Source organism: Maylandia zebra, linkage group LG13 (assembly GCF_041146795.1).
Source record: "Maylandia zebra isolate NMK-2024a linkage group LG13, Mzebra_GT3a, whole genome shotgun sequence".
NCBI lineage: Eukaryota > Metazoa > Chordata > Actinopteri > Cichliformes > Cichlidae > Maylandia > Maylandia zebra.
The window spans coordinates 18,243,322-18,260,422 of NC_135179.1; the positions used below are offsets into that span (position 1 = coordinate 18,243,322).

The 17,101-nt window shown below is 42.0% G+C and overlaps 1 protein-coding gene across 3 annotated transcripts in view; it reads right to left on the bottom strand.

The window, feature by feature from the left end:
* Nucleotides 1-17,101, bottom strand: part of zgc:171482 (zinc finger protein) — an 83,855-nt gene that overhangs the window by 8,799 nt on the left and 57,955 nt on the right. For 2 of the 3 annotated variants that reach the window (XM_004551758.5, XM_004551757.5), the window contains 2 exons: nucleotides 15,123-15,380; nucleotides 8,899-8,995 (listed from right to left, as the gene is read on the bottom strand). In XM_004551758.5, the coding sequence (XP_004551815.1) occupies nucleotides 8,899-8,995; nucleotides 15,123-15,380 (355 nt within the window). Of the gene's footprint in view, nucleotides 1-8,898; nucleotides 8,996-12,352; nucleotides 12,448-15,122; nucleotides 15,381-17,101 lie in introns of those variants that run through there. The other variant, XM_076891684.1, reaches the window with a different exon arrangement.

The window sequence follows — 17,101 nt, forward strand, 5'->3', positions numbered from 1 at the left end:
TGCGGTCTGGAGTGTGGGGCCTCCCTGCTGCTGCGGAGTCGGGGCGGTCTGCCTCCCCCCACCGCAGGGAAAAGGGTAACACCACCTGGGTCTGGGGGCAGTTCCCCCCCCTCCAGGGGCAAGGGTACCTAGACCCGGTTTGTAGAGTACGCTTGGGGAGTGTGATCGTGTGTACAGCGTCTCTTTATGTCTGTCTCCACGTTGGTTGAGTGTGGAGTAAGTGCATATGAGAGCATGAGGGTGGGAATGGATGTTTGTATATGTGTGTGCCTGTATTTCTGTGTCTATATGTCAGGTTGGGTGTCAGGCGCCACCTCTCTGGGGACATCTCAGGCCCTCCAAGGTTTGGAGGCCTATCTCCCCCTACCACCACTTCCCCTGCCAGTGGCGGACTCCCTCAGACATCGGTGCGTTGGTGGTTCTTTGTGTCCGGGGGTGGGCGTCCGGGTACACACCGGCTCACTCCTTGGCGGCCGCTTATTGGGGCCTGGAGCCTGGGGCTCGCTCGGGCCACTTCGGAGGTGGGGTGCCCCCGGCCTCTCGGCCTGGGGCTCGGTCACTCAGGCACGGCTGGCTGCCGGCGGAGCTCACGGGCGCGTCACTGCAACTCCCCCTGGCTTCTGCTCCGCGGCTGCTGAGTGAGCCCTCATCTGGGACTCTCCTCAGCTCTTTCTGGGACAGTGGCGCAGCTGCCCCTCTGTTGGTCTTCCTTGGTCTCTTGTGTTCTGGGGGCCTCTGGATGTCTGGAGTTTTGATCTCCTCCATACCTGCTTCATGCCCTGGAGGACAGGGCTGTGGCCCCCCCACACCCTCTAGCAGATCATTACATGAAGGAACCTTTTAAAAAACAAAAAACAAACGCGTCCATGCTCACAGGTGTACACACGGGTGATCACACCCACAAACTACACCCTTTTTGGCTCCTACCTCAAAGCACACTGTGTTCTGTTGATCTTATGTGCTGCACAATAATGTTTAATATTTAGTATTTACTGTCATATTCCCATATATCATTGTGATGTTGTTTATTCTATTACTCTTGTTCTCTTCTGCTTGTTTTCTTTTTTCTTTCTCAGCAGGTGACCCAGGTGATTGATATATGCATTTTTTTTTCTTTTTTTCTTTTTCTGCTCATTCTGTTGGTTTTTGTTTTTTGCCCTTCTCCCCCGTCCCTCTTCTCAGCTGTTTCTCTTTCCCTCTTTCTTTCTCCCCTTCTTTCCCCCAGTCAAGTCTGTCCCGTATTCAGTAAGTGAAAATAAAATAAACAATAAAAGGTGAATCAAATGGACCATTACGGCAAGGCTGGGATGGTCAATTTGGTAAAGTAAATCCATTGGGCATCTTTCTTTGCCTTTAGACAACAATTCTGATGGCAAAAGAGCCAAACGGGACAGGCAAAAAAAAAAAAGAAAAAAAAATATATATAATAAAAATATTAAAAAATGAGATAGAGGCAAAGTTTCTGGCTTGTTAACTGAGTGCTATCCTGCAACAGCACATACTGTGTTGGTCAACTTTGAACAACTGTGTGGTGCACACCTAATGCAGCTCTCACTGCTCCAGTCTTCAGACACATCTCAGCAGGAGTAAAGACACACACAGAGAGAGAGCAGTGAATAATTTAGGTGGCTTTAATTAGAGAACATAAGCTGACGAACTGAAGGTAAAAGGTGTAAACTCAAAACAGTTATCTGGCTCTAACCTTTCCTGGAAGTTTTTTATAAATAAATAATAGTTAATACTAAGAGTAAAGCAATTAAATACATGAGCTAACTTAATGGATGTAAAATAAAACAATTAAAGATTAAAAATATGATTTTGTTGCCAATTTTGACAGCCCTGAAACCCATCATAGTGAATTTTATTTATGTTTACTTACTGCGTAATATAAAATCTCTTTTGTGGAAACTGTAAATAATGCAATATTTGTATTATAAAAGGGTAAATATGACACATTAGTGCTGGTGTATTTGGCTGTTTCTTGCAATTGACAACTTTCTGAAAAATTAGTGTTTCTAGTGCAAATCCTTGACAAACAGTTCACAGTAAACAGGAAGTTATACCCGTAGAGTAAATAACTGATAAATACTATAGTGTGTCTGTGTACCGGCACATCTGGACCAAGATTCAAAAGTAGCTGACTCCTGCTTCTTCATGGAAAACCGTCCAAAGTCCGTTCACCCTGCTGCTAACTGGCAGCAATACAAAGAAGCCGTACAACCAGACCTGCTCAGGATGGGAGACTACTCAGTTCCTCCTGCACACTTCACAACAAACTATTTCTTTATTTTTACATCCTAGTTATTAATTCAGTCATTTATAATCTTCGGCTTTGTATTTGTAGCATATACAGGCTACATCTGCATTAGATTAACTTGTGTTGTATGTCAGCCATCAAAATGATTTTTTTTTTTGTGGGGCAAAAAGTTGCATAGAAGTTTTAAAAGTTGATCTCATATTACCCGTGCTACGAGTGCAGGCTTGCAGTCTCTGCTGGGAGCTGCTTCCCATCATGCGAAGACTTCCCAGATTTTTGCACAGCAGTAGGGCTGCAAAAAATCCCAGCTCAGCTTTTGTCGGCTGATGGCCTTATGTTCCTTCTTTAATTTTCACTTTTTTCTACTTAGCCATTAGCACGCAGTAGTCGAGTTAGAAACCAACACGGGGATCTAATGCTCATCTGTCTGTTTCGGTTCTGTCTGCTGCCTACTTGTGTCTCTATCTCCTGGCCAGCTTGGTGCATCAATTTAATTGCAACATACTGTAAAGTGTGGAAGCCTTCCATCCAGTTTATCAAGTTATATCTCTGCTGTTATCATCCTGTACAGGTCCAATTACAACAGCCAGTCTGAAGCAACTGCTTGGACTCTGCAGCATTTCAACTGACCTGCAGCTGACTGTGTATGAAACAGGCAGTACTGATAAGCAGAGCTGGCAGGTTGATGCATCCAGCTGTTTAAAGAATACAGAAATCTCTTGTTGTTTTACGGTGACACATTCCTAATGCCAAACAGCACACGCTCGTACACAAACTCCCCAGAAACAGACACAGACGCACACACGCATTTTTCATGGATGTTTCTTCGGTGAGAGCTAATCCCCTGCCGCTGTCAGCCGTGCTTTTTGGAAAGCTCCTTACACAAGCCAAAGCTCATCCTGAGTGTGAAATAACACACACACACACACACACACACACACACACACACACACACACACACACACACACACACACACACACACACACACACACACAGATTTAAACTTAGGGTGTAAGATTGCACATAAGTTTGCCAAAGTCTTGTCCATCCAGTCCTGTGAAAGGAACAATCATAGAAGATTCCTTTGCACGTTTTTTTTTTTTCATATTTCAACATCCATCCATCTATCCATTCTCCTCTGCTCATCCTTTTTGGGGTCGAGGGGATGCACAAAAATATAAAAGACATTTCATCTTGACAGCTTCTTTTTTTAAGGAAACAGACTTGGTAAAAACATTTGTACTCAAGCCATGTGCCAGCCAGCCAACAAAACCAACTAAAGCAAAGGAAAAAAACGCACTGCCCTCATTCATATCTAAACTAGCAATTCCTTAGAAGTTGTCTGGTCTTTTATTCGTGCTGCAGCCTTGGTGTGTGCATAGAACTGCGTTTGCACTTTTATGTCAGCAGGAAAATACTTTTCAAACGTTTTAGCACAATAAAACCTGAAAGTGGAATATTTTCTATCATACTCAAACCTGATGCTACACTTTTATTGCGAAGGCTAAAATGGTAAGCGTGCTGATGTAGAAACAGTTAGGAGATGTGCGTAACAGAGATTTATTGGTTTCACACACACACACACACACACACACACACACACACACACACACACACACACACACACACACACATTCAGGCGGCTGTTTTCTGTTTCATCTGAGTGACTGGGTGAAGGCAGAGGAAGTGAGACTGATGAGGTGGAACCTTCGGTCTTGTTCTCTGTTTCCCAGAGGATCGATAACAGCAGTGCAACAGAGCTGGCAGGACTCTTTTTACAGTACCAGTTTTTTGCTTTCATAGACTCCAGAATTTAGCATGTGCACGCAATAACGCCACAAGGGCTCACAGCTGTCACACTTTTAAATTGCTTGTGCTATAAAGGCCCTCTCGTGGACTTTTGCATACTTTAAACAGTAGCAAGAAAAAAACAGAAGATGGTAATTTCGAATATTTTTGCATTATAAATGGTCAAGCCGCTACACTTCTTCTGTTGAACTACACACACGCGCACACACACATACACACACTGGAGCCTGATCCTGCCAATCATATGATTGAGTGATTATCAGCAAGTGTGAGCACCTCTATAAAGTCAGGGGTACTTTGCTGCTCTGGAGCATTTAGGTGTGTGTTTGTAGCACAGTGCTACAATTTCTCCAGGAGTGGACGTTCCAGCAAATTCACAGCAATACTTAAAGAAAACCCAAGAGTGGCATCTCAGACTGTTCAGGCATCAGTTAACATGATAAATGTTAAACCTTATGACAGTACATTACAAGAAGACTGAATAAGTATGGCTTGTTTGGTAGGGCTGTCAGTTTAAAGCCTGTTCTGTCCAAAAAGGACATGGCAGCGCGCCTTAGGTAAGCAAAGTACAGAGCAAAGCACAGAACTTCTGGAACAATGTCTTTTGAACAGACAAGACCAAAGTGAAGAAGCCTGGTGAAAATCAAACACAGCATATTAGCACGACTACCTCATGCCAACTGTGAAACGCAGTGGTGAAGCAGTGATGATTGGGGTTTATTTTTTTAGACAGAGGACCTGGACAATTTGCAGTCTCTGTGTAGACCATGAATTCCCCTGAATAACAAAGTAATTTAGAGTCAATTGTGAGGCAATCCCTCTGACAGATAAAGCTTGGCCAAAATTGGGTGCATACAACAGGACAGTGCTCCCAAGCAAACAGCCAATGTATAATACTGTGGCGGAAACTTAAGAGAACTGTGTACTAATGAATGTCCACAAATTAAATTAAACAAATCAAAGCTGTAAAGAAGAGTGGGACAAAATTCCTCCACAGCGATGTGAGACGTGGATAAAATCATACAGAAAATTATTATTTCAAGTTACTGCTGCTAATAAATCGTGGGTTTTTTCACAGGACTACACGGTGTCTTATGAGAGATTTATTTCATGCCTATAGGATTAAAGCACTTATTGCATTATAAACTTTATGCCCTAATGTTTTGAACAAACCTGAGTAAATGCCTTTGTTCTAAAAGAAATGACTAAAGACGAACTCTGCAGACATATCCAGCAAACAACCTTCCTGGAAGCCTGTCAGATAAAATGTGTGAGGGACTTCCTCTGTTTCTGTTCAGTGACCTTTCAGTGGTTTCCCTGTAAATCGTTCTGGTACCTCTCCCTCAGTGGCTCATCTATCATGCCCTGTAAATCCATCACCTCCATCTTAAGCAGTAAAACCTCACAGCTGTCTGCAACAATGGGTTCATCTCACTGTCCACTATATATTTGCTCCACATATCTCTGGTCCCACCTTTCAGTTCAGTTTAAGGAGATTTACTCTGTTGTGATTTTGTTTTATTCTGCATCTTTCTGTCTGTATTACTTCATTGCTGTATGTCTGTCTGTCCCTCCTTATCAGTTTTTTTCCTCAGCCTTTTGTCGTGTCCTGTATACCCGTTTTATTTCTTTTTTCCTCTGTCCCAAACGTAACGTGTCTGTTTGCATCTCTCGTCCCATCTGTCTCTTGGTGTCTGTGGTGCGTGCTGTCTCTCTAGTACATATCTGTCTTGCTTACTCTCTCATTCTCTCTCCTAAGTATGACTCTTCCAGTGTGTCTGCCCGCTTCTCTGCTTTGCGACAGTAAAACTGACAGAAGGAGAGAGTTATGAGCCACTGGTTCCCCATGATTTACCGTCTCTGGACAGAGACATTATACAACTCAACAATTGCACATGTCAGGAGTTTAGCTTATGCTCTTATCAAGGTTGACTAGATTGAGTTACCTTGCTTACTGGTATGTGGAAGTAAATGAAGAGTGACTTCTGAAATCACTTCTGTGACCTTCAGTCTTACTACCAAGTATTAAAAAATACTTTTTCCTCCGAGTAGCATCTCTTCTGAAATGTAATCATGGAAATGTAATCATGTAATCAAGGTTATTACCCGAACTTGTCATGAAAGTTCAACAACTACAAAAACCTGCTAATTCTCATTTTCAAATCACACAAGCCTCTGATTAGTACATCAGATACTATTTGTACCGCTGTGAGAAGCTTCTTTGCATCTCAGTAAATCACAGTAGGGCCAGACAGCACTGTGGGTAGGAAAAAAATGTGGTTAAACTTTGCCTCTATCTCTGTGCCTGACTTGTAGACACACGTTCTCCTTTTTTTAAACAGCCATCAGATGATTAGTGAGATTTCTAGGGTTATGGGTGGGTTCTGGTTAACATCCACTGGTTTTTATAACATTTTTGCCTGAATCATTCAAATGAAAAATCAGAAATTGCATGAAGACTTTATTTGAAATGTAACACCGTCTGAAAATGCGCCTTTTTTGTGTCACTACAACAAAGGAAAAACTGGTTGTTGCAGTAAGTAGTTAATGTGAATTTTTGTGCATGCAGAAGGCAACAGATTTACAATTTTTGCCAATTTATCATAGTTAATCGCCTTGTTATCACAAACCGATTACATGCATTTGCCAACTTGACCCCATTTAATCTCATACTGATGGTAGCAGCTGATACCATCTTATTGGAGTTTCATCGCTGCAAGTTGCTTTGAAGATGGCAACTGACTCCCAGTTGTCACACACCTGGACCCATTTTTAACGCAACTATTTCAAAGGCAACGAGACTGCAAGCTCATTGCACAGACTTGCACCAACTTTTTCACCACTGTTTTCCATAGTGTGACTTAGTTAAGCAAAGTAACTGTGCAGGCAAATGGGAAAACATATGTCAATTATTTTAAAGTGTCCTCACACTGTATGATCTTTAAAGCTGGCAGAACAGGCCTGATGTTTCTCATGATAAACATACAGAGCATCATCTGCTCTTTATGCTTACAACCAAATACATATTTTTTAATGGATTAAAGAAAATCTTTGCTTTCTGTTTTTCTCACTTCTTTCTCTCGCTGCCTTTCTCATCCTTGTTATAGCTGCTGCTGCTTTTCTCACTACACCCACCAGTCTCTAAGAGTTAACTTGCTTACAGAAGTTTAGTCTGTGCAGCCCAGACAGCTATATGCTCTAGGGTAGTTAAATACCAAAAAATAAAAAAAAGCTTCAAATTTCTAAAAAAGGAAAAACAAAACAGCAGAAAGCTGCACTAACAATATAATATCCTCAAGCGCCCTTTTATCTGACAAATACATTCATAAAATACTTAATTTACACTGTATTCCTTTAAATACAGACAGATGCATGCACGCACACAGACGAGCACCATTAACCTGCCTATAACCATGCTGACAGCTATCTCATGGCAAACGCATGAAATGTAACGGTTCCATATCACAGTCTCATCCTGCGGGTGGATATAATTTCTCAGACACCAGCTGTGATTCCTTGGGATTTTCTAAAACCAGTAATGACCCAAGCCTAATTGTGAAAGACTCATTATAATAAATTCCACATTGTTATTTTTGTAATTCTCAAATCTGCTGGAACTTTCATTATATTTCATTTTACTCACATATACATCTGATAAAACAGAAACTAATGGAACCATCAGTCCTTACTCTTTGAAACAACATACCGCTTCTAATGTTGGAGCTTTTTTATAGTATATTTTGTGACAGTGATAAATACAGCCCCAAATGGTTTTCCTCACACAGCATGGTAAAGTAAAAGTAATGTAAATAAGTGAACGTCAGTTTTTAGGCATTTACAATACAAGTCAGCTCTTGTCATTAAATCTATGTTGTTTTCTATTTTTGTTTCAAGTAAAGACATGAAAGTGTATGATGCCACCCATTAGTTGGTTTCTGTTCTGAATCTAATTGTATTTGCATTGCATTTGTCTTGCTTTTACAAATCAAATGTAACCATATTTGGATAAGAGGGTAGAAATTGAGAGTTGTAATAATAATAATAATAATAATGGATTGGATTTATATAGCGCTTTTCAAGGCACCCAAAGCGCTTTACAATGCCACTATTCATTCACTCTCGCATTCACACACTGGTGGAGGCAAGCTACGGTTGTAGCCACAGCTGCCCTGGGGCAGACTGACAGAAGCCAGGCTGCCATATCGCGCCATTGGCCCCTCTGGCCAACACCAGTAGGCGGTAGGGTAAAGTGTCAGCCTATGCTGGCTAGTTAGCTCTTGGTTAGCAAGCCACAACCTTTGGGCTGTATCAGGAAGTATAACAATCCACTGTAGTGACCTGTTTCTGAATAAGGAAGCAACATTTAGCTTGAAAGTATATATAACTGGAATGCTAACTTTGGAAAGTGAAATGCAAACTTTAAACAAAATGTATTAACTGAACAGCACTCACATGTGAGTCAGCGTTGCCATGCTCTTGATGATGTATAACTACAAACTGTAATATAGTTTCATATAACAACTTTTACAAATGGGAAAATCAGACACCAAACAATTGTAAAAATGCGTATTTCCTGCTTGAAAGTATTAGCACTGGACTTTGAGCTGGAAAACGAATCGTTCAAAGAAATCATTAAAAGCCCAAAATGACTATGACATTTTAAAAAAAATGCCTGAAATATACTTGCACAGTGAATCTTTATAGATCTTTATACCCGTGCAGGCTGCATTGATGGCGAAGTGTAGTTGCTTATCCAAGGAAGTGCATGCCATGTCATTAAGGTGTAGAGTTAACACAGAAGTATAAATCTGCTGTATGTTGTTGTACTCACTTGTTCTGGTGCTTGGAGCCCTGGAGGTGTGCATGATACTGCTCAATGGAGTTGAGGACCACACTGCAGACACTGCAAGAGTAACTACTTCGCAGCCCTAGAGAGACATAAACATATTATAGTTACTGTAAGTCAGTTTCTGTAAGTATGATTTATAACAATCCCTAAAAGCTGTCATCATCATCATCATCATTTGGATCACCAGCTAGTAGTAGTGAGCCCAACATGAGCAACAATAAAAATCTGTACTGACACTAAGTAACAGTCTAATTTTTACCCTCAGTAGTGCTGGGTAATTTTCCTAATTAGAGTGCATCTGGAAAGAGATTTGATTAGACTGATCATTAGCAGAAAACCAGTTACATTTTTAGATCCTTGGATCAGTGCCCCCTTCTTTTTAGTGCCTGCGTGTGTGTGAGGGGTTCCTTTTTAAAACTTGCACTAGAAAGGCGGGTACCGCAGAAGAATTTGGACTCTAGGAATCAGAAACGAACAGCACAGTGGGATGTGTGCATGTCTGCTTTGTGTGCATGCACAGTTGTATTGTGTTGGTGAATACAAGCTTGAGTTGGTGCAGCTCAGACACAGATGTTAACTAATTAGAGGGTTTGCAGGTGGTCGCGATGAACACCCAAAAATAGATCGATGAATTTGGAGATACTCATGGAGTGGGGAGAAGGGAGAGTTGGTGGTGCGGAGATGGGGATTAGGTAGAAGAAGCGAGTGAAAGAGAGGAAATATCCAGAGAATAATACGATGGTTTAAACAGAGGAGGGAATGGATAATGATTTATTACACTGCAGCATTGATGTAGCATTCACGCTGGGGTTTAATGACCACAAAAAAATGTGTATCCAAGCCCCAAAATAACGTCCCATGGTAACTAGAGCACCGATTTTAAAATCGTCTTTCTTTTTCATAAAAGGAAGCAGAGGAAATGATCTCTCTGGGTAATCAGCAACACGCTATTATTGCCCGTGTTTCCCCTGTTAGAGATACAATGAAGAGCTATTTTTGTTTTCTCACTTTTTGCACACTGCAGAGCCATCACTGCAGAACTTTACTTTATTTTCTGACAATGGGTGTGAAATTTTAGTTATGCTGTGCAACTAAAAATTGGAGTGTGCCTGCTTGTGTGTACATGCCCTTTTCGCTGCTGTCATTATCGTCCTTGAGATTTATGACTTGTCTTAGTATTCCTTTTGACCTTTCGTAGCAGTAATTGGTGAAGTACACTGGGAGATGAAGTTGTAATATAGTTAGGAGTGGTGGGAGGTCGTTTAGGCTTGGGCTAGAGCTGCATAATGTGGCATATCTACTCCCTGTTGCCTCAAGAGTCCCTTAGTCTCTTTCAGGGGTGATAAAGGATAAGCAGTCATTTACAAGAAAGCCAGGACTGAATTAGTTGCCTGAAGTAACTGCTGTCTTGGCTTAAATGTTGATATTTTTGCAACTATTAGGAGCTAATAACTAATTCTGTGTGTATGTGTGTTTTAAAGAGAGACAGAGAGAGTGGGAAAAAAGAGAGCCGGCACATCTTCCACTGCCAAAATGTCATTACTTCTGTTCTCTCTAAATGAGAAGGCTATTAATTGGAGAAGCGATAATTTAGAAATAAAGGAAAGATAAGTCTCTCTTTCTTCTTTCCTCTCTCCTCCCCGTAATTCTATACTGCTGCAAGGATTACATAAAGAGGTCTATTCTTTTATGTGTGATTATGAAGTGTGTTACATGTGCATGTGTACACGTTCGCAGACAAAGGCAGCTTTCCTGCTTTTAGCCTGATTGATGTCACCTCCACACTGACTGCCCGAGTAGCAGAGATATACAATATGCTGCAGTTTGTGTCAGCACCAGCCTTTTGTAAACACACGCATAAACATATACATATGCACAGATAACGTGTTTTGGTTAATAAAGCAGTTCTGGCACAAGACCACACTGTGCCCTAATCCATGTTAATTACATGCAGGGAAAGTGTGTGTGCAACGGTAGTGACAGCACGTGGCTCAGGGTTGTGAATGTAGGGTTTTTTTGCGAGCATGAGCAGTATTTGTGAGGGAGTTCTAAGCCTTGTTAATTACACAAGAAGATATGCCAAGAAGAGAGAAAAGAGGGGGTGAGAAGCGCTAAGGCAGTGGGTGTGGAGCTGTTTGTGGCTGTCGTTTAATGTACAGAGCCTTCTGGCATTGCTGGCACCCCCGGTGTGGAGATGCCTAAATGGTTGTCAAAAAAGTAATGAGCTACATTTTGTGCTTAGAAAATTGGGAAAATTATGTTTGTTTCAAGAGTCTTGTTGCAGCGAAATTCAACATCCTGCTGCAGTTTCAGTGTGTGATGAATTTTAGCTTTCAGCTTTTTCACTATGTCCCAACTCAAGCAACATTAATGACCCATTTGGAGCACGATATTTGTGGCTCGTTCCAATACCACGCGCTGCCAAGCTCTGACTGCAGCTCCTTTTTATGTGAGAGGCTCAGAGGAATTTCAGGTAGCGGTTAGCACTAGCAGTTGTGAAATCTAGTCTTTTGCACACACTTTTGGTGAACGGTGGGATTGTTTGAAGACAAAGAGGGAGGGAAATGGGTCGTGTACAACTATTGAACATCAAGTTTCCTATGGATAAATTCAAGGTAGAGTTTCCTCTAATTTGCACTCACTGTAGGGTATTCATGTGTAATGTTATTCATGCTTCTTGTAGGATATTAGTTTATGGAGCGCTTACTACCCCAGAGCCTTTGTGCTTTAGTTTACCATGTGCTTTGCAAGATTAAAAATGAACTGAATCCAAGAAGAGCCCATTGAGATGCAATCAAAACTAACAGTCTGCAGCAAATACTTGACAGAGCCTCTCAAAGGAATATATCGCAAATACCATAGAAGAGAGGGGTTGAGATTTCGGTGAGAGTCAGATTAAATCCAAGTGGAATTTTACCAGCAAACTTTGAAGGACTTAGAGAGAGACTAATTATTTTTTTGCAGCCAGTGTGACAGTAATTGGAGAGACCATCTGTTTCAGACAAAGAAAAAATTACCAGGCGCAGGAAACTATCTTTGTGAACTATTGCTTTTAAAAAAGGATTTCCAGATTCTCTTAGATTTTTCTAGTTTTCTAGTTTCTTCACTGTAAGCAACTAATAATTCTTAAAGGTAGCTTATTAAGATGGAGTTCATGGATTTTGGGATTATTGCCAGAGTCGTTCAGTAAAACTTTTGAAAGACACAATAATAATTATTATTGGTATAATTGATTTACCAATAGAAATGGGCAAAAGAAATGGAAACAGGAATGCATTTAGTGGCATCTTTCTCTTATCTCTAGTGTTTCATAGTCCAACATTTCACTTTATTTTCCTGTCTTTAACTGAGCTTTTGGTTGATAATAACTCCAGAGGGAAATACACAGGTCTTTAGCTGCTAAATGCTCCACTACATTCACTAGGGAGCTGCTTACTTCACATGATGTGTTGCTGGACAGGTAGTTGGTTTATCACTGGTGAGAACAGCTGCTTGCTGCTGCTAGAAATGACACCGTCGAGCGTGATGAGCCTAAAGAAAGATGTGCCAGTTGCACTGTTAAACAATAACAAGGAACTGAAAAAATGTTAAAATGCTGCACGCTGCCGAATCGAGCTGAGTGATAATTTTCCATGTTCTTCACTATGAGTCACTTTTCCACATAACACTATTATTTGAGCCCATTTTATCGGGTTAAATAAGACCTTTTGGGTACTTTTAACATAACTGAGGAAATATATCCTCAAAGAATACTTAAAAAAGCCTAAAAGTATATATTGGTTTTCGGTAAATTTACTGCTTTGTTAGATAAACTGTTTTTAATTCCCAGAGCGAGCTGGTATTCGGACCTACGGTGCTTACACCACATCTTAGTTATGTGTTTCTGCATGTAATTCTGATGTGTGACTGTGTCACAGTAAGTGGGAGAGGAGGTCAGCTCCGTCTCACAACTCTGGCACAGTCATCAATTACACACAATTTTCTCTCGGCTTTAGTGCTTCACCCTCTCTTGGGTCCTGCACACACACATACGCAGACACACTCTCCATTCCTAGACGCTTATCTCACTGCTTCTAATTCTCTTCGGAGTCTCCAGAGAGCAGAGACAATGCGCTGGCTCTGTCTTAAGGGGTTTCTCCCCCGTCATGATTTATGTAAAGACACAGCCGAGTCAGCTGGGCCCCATCCCTCGTCAGTAGCTACTCCCTTGTCCACCACTGTAATCCATCTCCAAGGATTTCGCCTGGCACCTAGCTGTGGAAAGTCACGACATTCTTGCTTGTGTCCCGTCTGTGCAATTAAACCAGAGAAATACATATAAAAAATAAGAACCTGCATGTGTTTAAATGTCAAGAGGTCTTATGATAAGTTTTGTTCATGGCCACAGGGGGATGAGACAACACAAGTAAAGGTCAATATCATCAATAGGACACAACAAGAAAACACAGTAGGCAGACTCTGTAGCCATAGTTTGGAGAGTAAGAGAATATTGGCGTGCAAATAATTCACCTGTGCCTTGTGGGGGAGATAATAAGGATGACAGATGAGACATGATGCCAGATTGGACGCCACAGTGGTTTACACAAACACACACATTTAGACACAACCTAACCAAAACAAAGACTGAGTATGGCAGAAGGAAGGGGGTGGGAAAGAGATAAAACGAACGTAAAGAGAAAACTATTCCACAAAGGGAAAATGAGGACGAAAGGACATAGATGAATCTGTGCTTGGCAGAAGCCAAATTCCTCCTTTCTCCTCCCCCTCCTGTGCGTATTTTGCTTAGTTCAGCTGCCACCTCCTGTTCGACCCTCCCACTGTGATTACACTTGATACACCTGTGACTTCACACCTTAAGTGGTGATAAAAAGCCAATCTGACGTGAGAATCTCGGACCAATGGAAATTCGTCTAACTCAAGAACAAACGAGTACAAACAATGGAGCTGCGCTGTAGTGAACAAAGCGTTCCAGACTAAAGGCCTTGGAACAAACACATGAATGACAGCCCGTATAATAAATCACGGCAACAGCAAGCTCACTTAGAAAACTTCGACCCGTTAAACGTCTCCTGTTCAAGGGCAATTAAAAGATTTTGCAGTGCAGCCTTGCTCTTCAATGAGGACGATTGTCTGAAAAATAAACAAAATTCTAATTAAATTAAAAAAATGTTTTCCGTGGTTACATTATGAAATTTGGAGTCTGTGGGATCTGGGTCACAGTATGTGAATGGGGGATGATATCTAACATGACACCACTTAAAGCCTCTGAGCCAGTGTAGGCGGCAACATGACTCATGCTTTTAATATGATTGGCTTCTTGAGATGATGATTTGTGTCATGGCACCTGGAGCATGCAGCAAATAGCACTGCTACGGCTTCACAAGTGGATTTATGTTTGTCACAGGCTGTGTGCTGTGTGGTACGAGCATGCGTCAAACTTGTATGTGTGCGGTAGAGGTGTCGTGTGGCACTCATGAATGCATGTTGGACTCAGCTGAAGTAGGATAATGTTTGGTGATATTGGATGATATCACTCCTAAGAACCCGAGAAGCAAAAGTGGTTTCTGTGCCAAATGCTATTCATAATTCAATTAAAGTACCCATCTGTTAGAAATATTTGTGTGAGTGTTGGAATCATTGCCCCATTATCTCCACATTTACTTGTTTAATTTACTAATGTTTGACCATTTCATGTGCCATTTTGTGTGAATCATCACACACATAAATATGCATGCATGTAATGTGGTGGATTTCACCTGTTGAGCCTTCTCTGCTCTGCACTGCATTATCTCTTAAGTATGCTTTTCGCAATGTGCCAGGAGACTTCACATACAGCTTTTGACATATACTGTTGTGTTGTGACCCTCAGTGAGACAGATAGTTGACTTAAAGAAGAAGCTTTGGCTAATCCTTGCAAAAACACAGCCATGTCTTTATCCAAATGCATGTAAGCTGAGATCTCAACACTAAGTAGTGCTGATGGTGCTAAATTTATCAATGAATAACTGGTTTGCCTTACCTCAGTTTAACATATGATATGTACCCCCACACTGAAAGGCATATCAGCATTTCATGAATCCTCATTCACTGCTGCACATCTTGCAGCATCTTGCACTCCCACTTATCGTCTTTCCTCTGACAAAGTCGCAACACCCCTGCTGCCTTTCATTTGCCACTTTTGCTGGGATTGGGTCCAAGAGGCTGACCTGTGCTCTCTGTGGCATCCAGACTGCCTGCTAGCTGCTCCAGGAGGCGTGCCCTGGCTGCATTCCTGCGATGTTTCTTGCCCTCGTAATGCTGCTGGGCCATCAGAGGGTTGTTGAACCAGGCTCCACACAGACAGCAATATTTCCCAGCCTCTCTCCCACCATTTCCACTGACCACCGCCATGGGCCAGGGTAGGGCAGGTGGAGGAGGGGGACACGACGCGGGGTCTGTGGGCAGTGGGGTGGAAGGGGAGGAATCTGGAAGCGGAAGTGAAAAGATAGGAGTTAGAGACAAGTCAAGGGTAAGATACTGTAGAAGGAAATGAGAACAGGAGAAGGAAAGGTAGAGTGAGGGAGGGAGGATATTAACATGAATTCAAATGCAAATCAAGCTCTAATGTGAAAATTACATGAAATGAAAATATTTTCATGAAACTCATTAACATGAAAATTTTATGCATTTGCACAGATTCTCACGCACATACTCTTCGCAGACACATGAATTCTCAAATACATGCTTGAAAAACCAAATTTCCATTTAAAAACTCCGTAATCAGATTGTACTCATCAAGGCTGAGAGCAAAGAGCAAATGGATTGCTGCGAGCCACATATGTGGAGCATAGATGAGGGCTGGAAGGAGGCCATCTGCACTCCGGGGTCCAGTCTGCAAGTGTTAGAGACTGGCTTCTGAACCTTCCTATTTTATCTTTTTTTTTCAACCTGTACCATCTTTCCTCTCCTCTCTTCTGCAAGGGAATAAAAAAAAAAAAAAAAAAAAAGAAACGGCAGATTTCCAGGTGACCTGCTACTCATGACATGGCACTGGTTACCATGGTGATTGCCCATTAATAGCCAACAGGCACGGACATGTCCACAGGACGGGGTTGTAGCTCTCACAGCGAAAACTGCGTACATGCGTGTGGCTACTCGTGTGTCTGTGTGTGAATGTGGGTGTTTGGGTGGCGGACACGCTTACAGCCACGCTTAAGAAAACGTGTGATGTCTTGTATATGTGTGCACGTGCTTGTGTGTGTGTGTGTGTGTGTGAAAGAAGCTCCAGAATAAGCTGTTTGCATGTGTAAGGTACAGTATGTGTACCAAACAAATCATCCTGAGAAGGGATGGTAGGGAGGGGTTATGTCCACAGCCAAATTGCGTGAGAAAGCTTACAGTGCCAGATGGCATGTCCAAATGTGCCGATTTGCCATCCACAATGTGTCAATGACTCTCGAGTTATACTGACTCTGAGTACACAGCCCCGATGCCGCACGTTTAGTTCACATTTTATATCACAAACAAAAGCCCACTCACACATGCTTTGAAGCTCAGATGAGTCATATCACTTCTTTCACAACAACCATCGTCTCACTGCTAACAAATGCCCGCATGAATCCTTGACCAGTGACCACGGGTGTGAGGTGGGTTCGTTTATGTGTCTTTTTTAGTGTGGGGGGCCTGCGCCGGATTGACTCCAGCCCTTTGAGCTGATTGGCTCCTCATACCTTGATGTGTCTTCAGGCTCTGTTCACATAGTTACTGTATCTATGGCTGTGTCTCTGTTCATCTCACCAACCACACCCACTCATATTCCCTTTGCTTGTGTTTGCCATCGTCTCACTTTCAAAACTCAACCCTGCAACTCTCTTACTGTCATTTTATTTTATTGCTCAAAGCTCAGAGGCAATTCCATCATCAAATCTCCGGTGTAGCATTCATGTGTGCTTGCGTGTGCCAGTGCGTAAATGATACTCCTCGGTTCTGACAGCTCTACGGAACTGCATGTGATGAGCAGCAACAGGGAGAGACCCTGTGATGTTTTTTCTCCTCTCTTTCCCTTGTTGCACCACCACTTCTCCTCTCCTGACTGTGATCTCTGCACAGTGGAGCAGAAATAAGTGTTTTTCACAGAGTGGGGCACAGGCAGTGTGCACGATAGTGTGTGTTCTGGAGGAAGAGGTGTTGGGTTGAAGTGTATGGG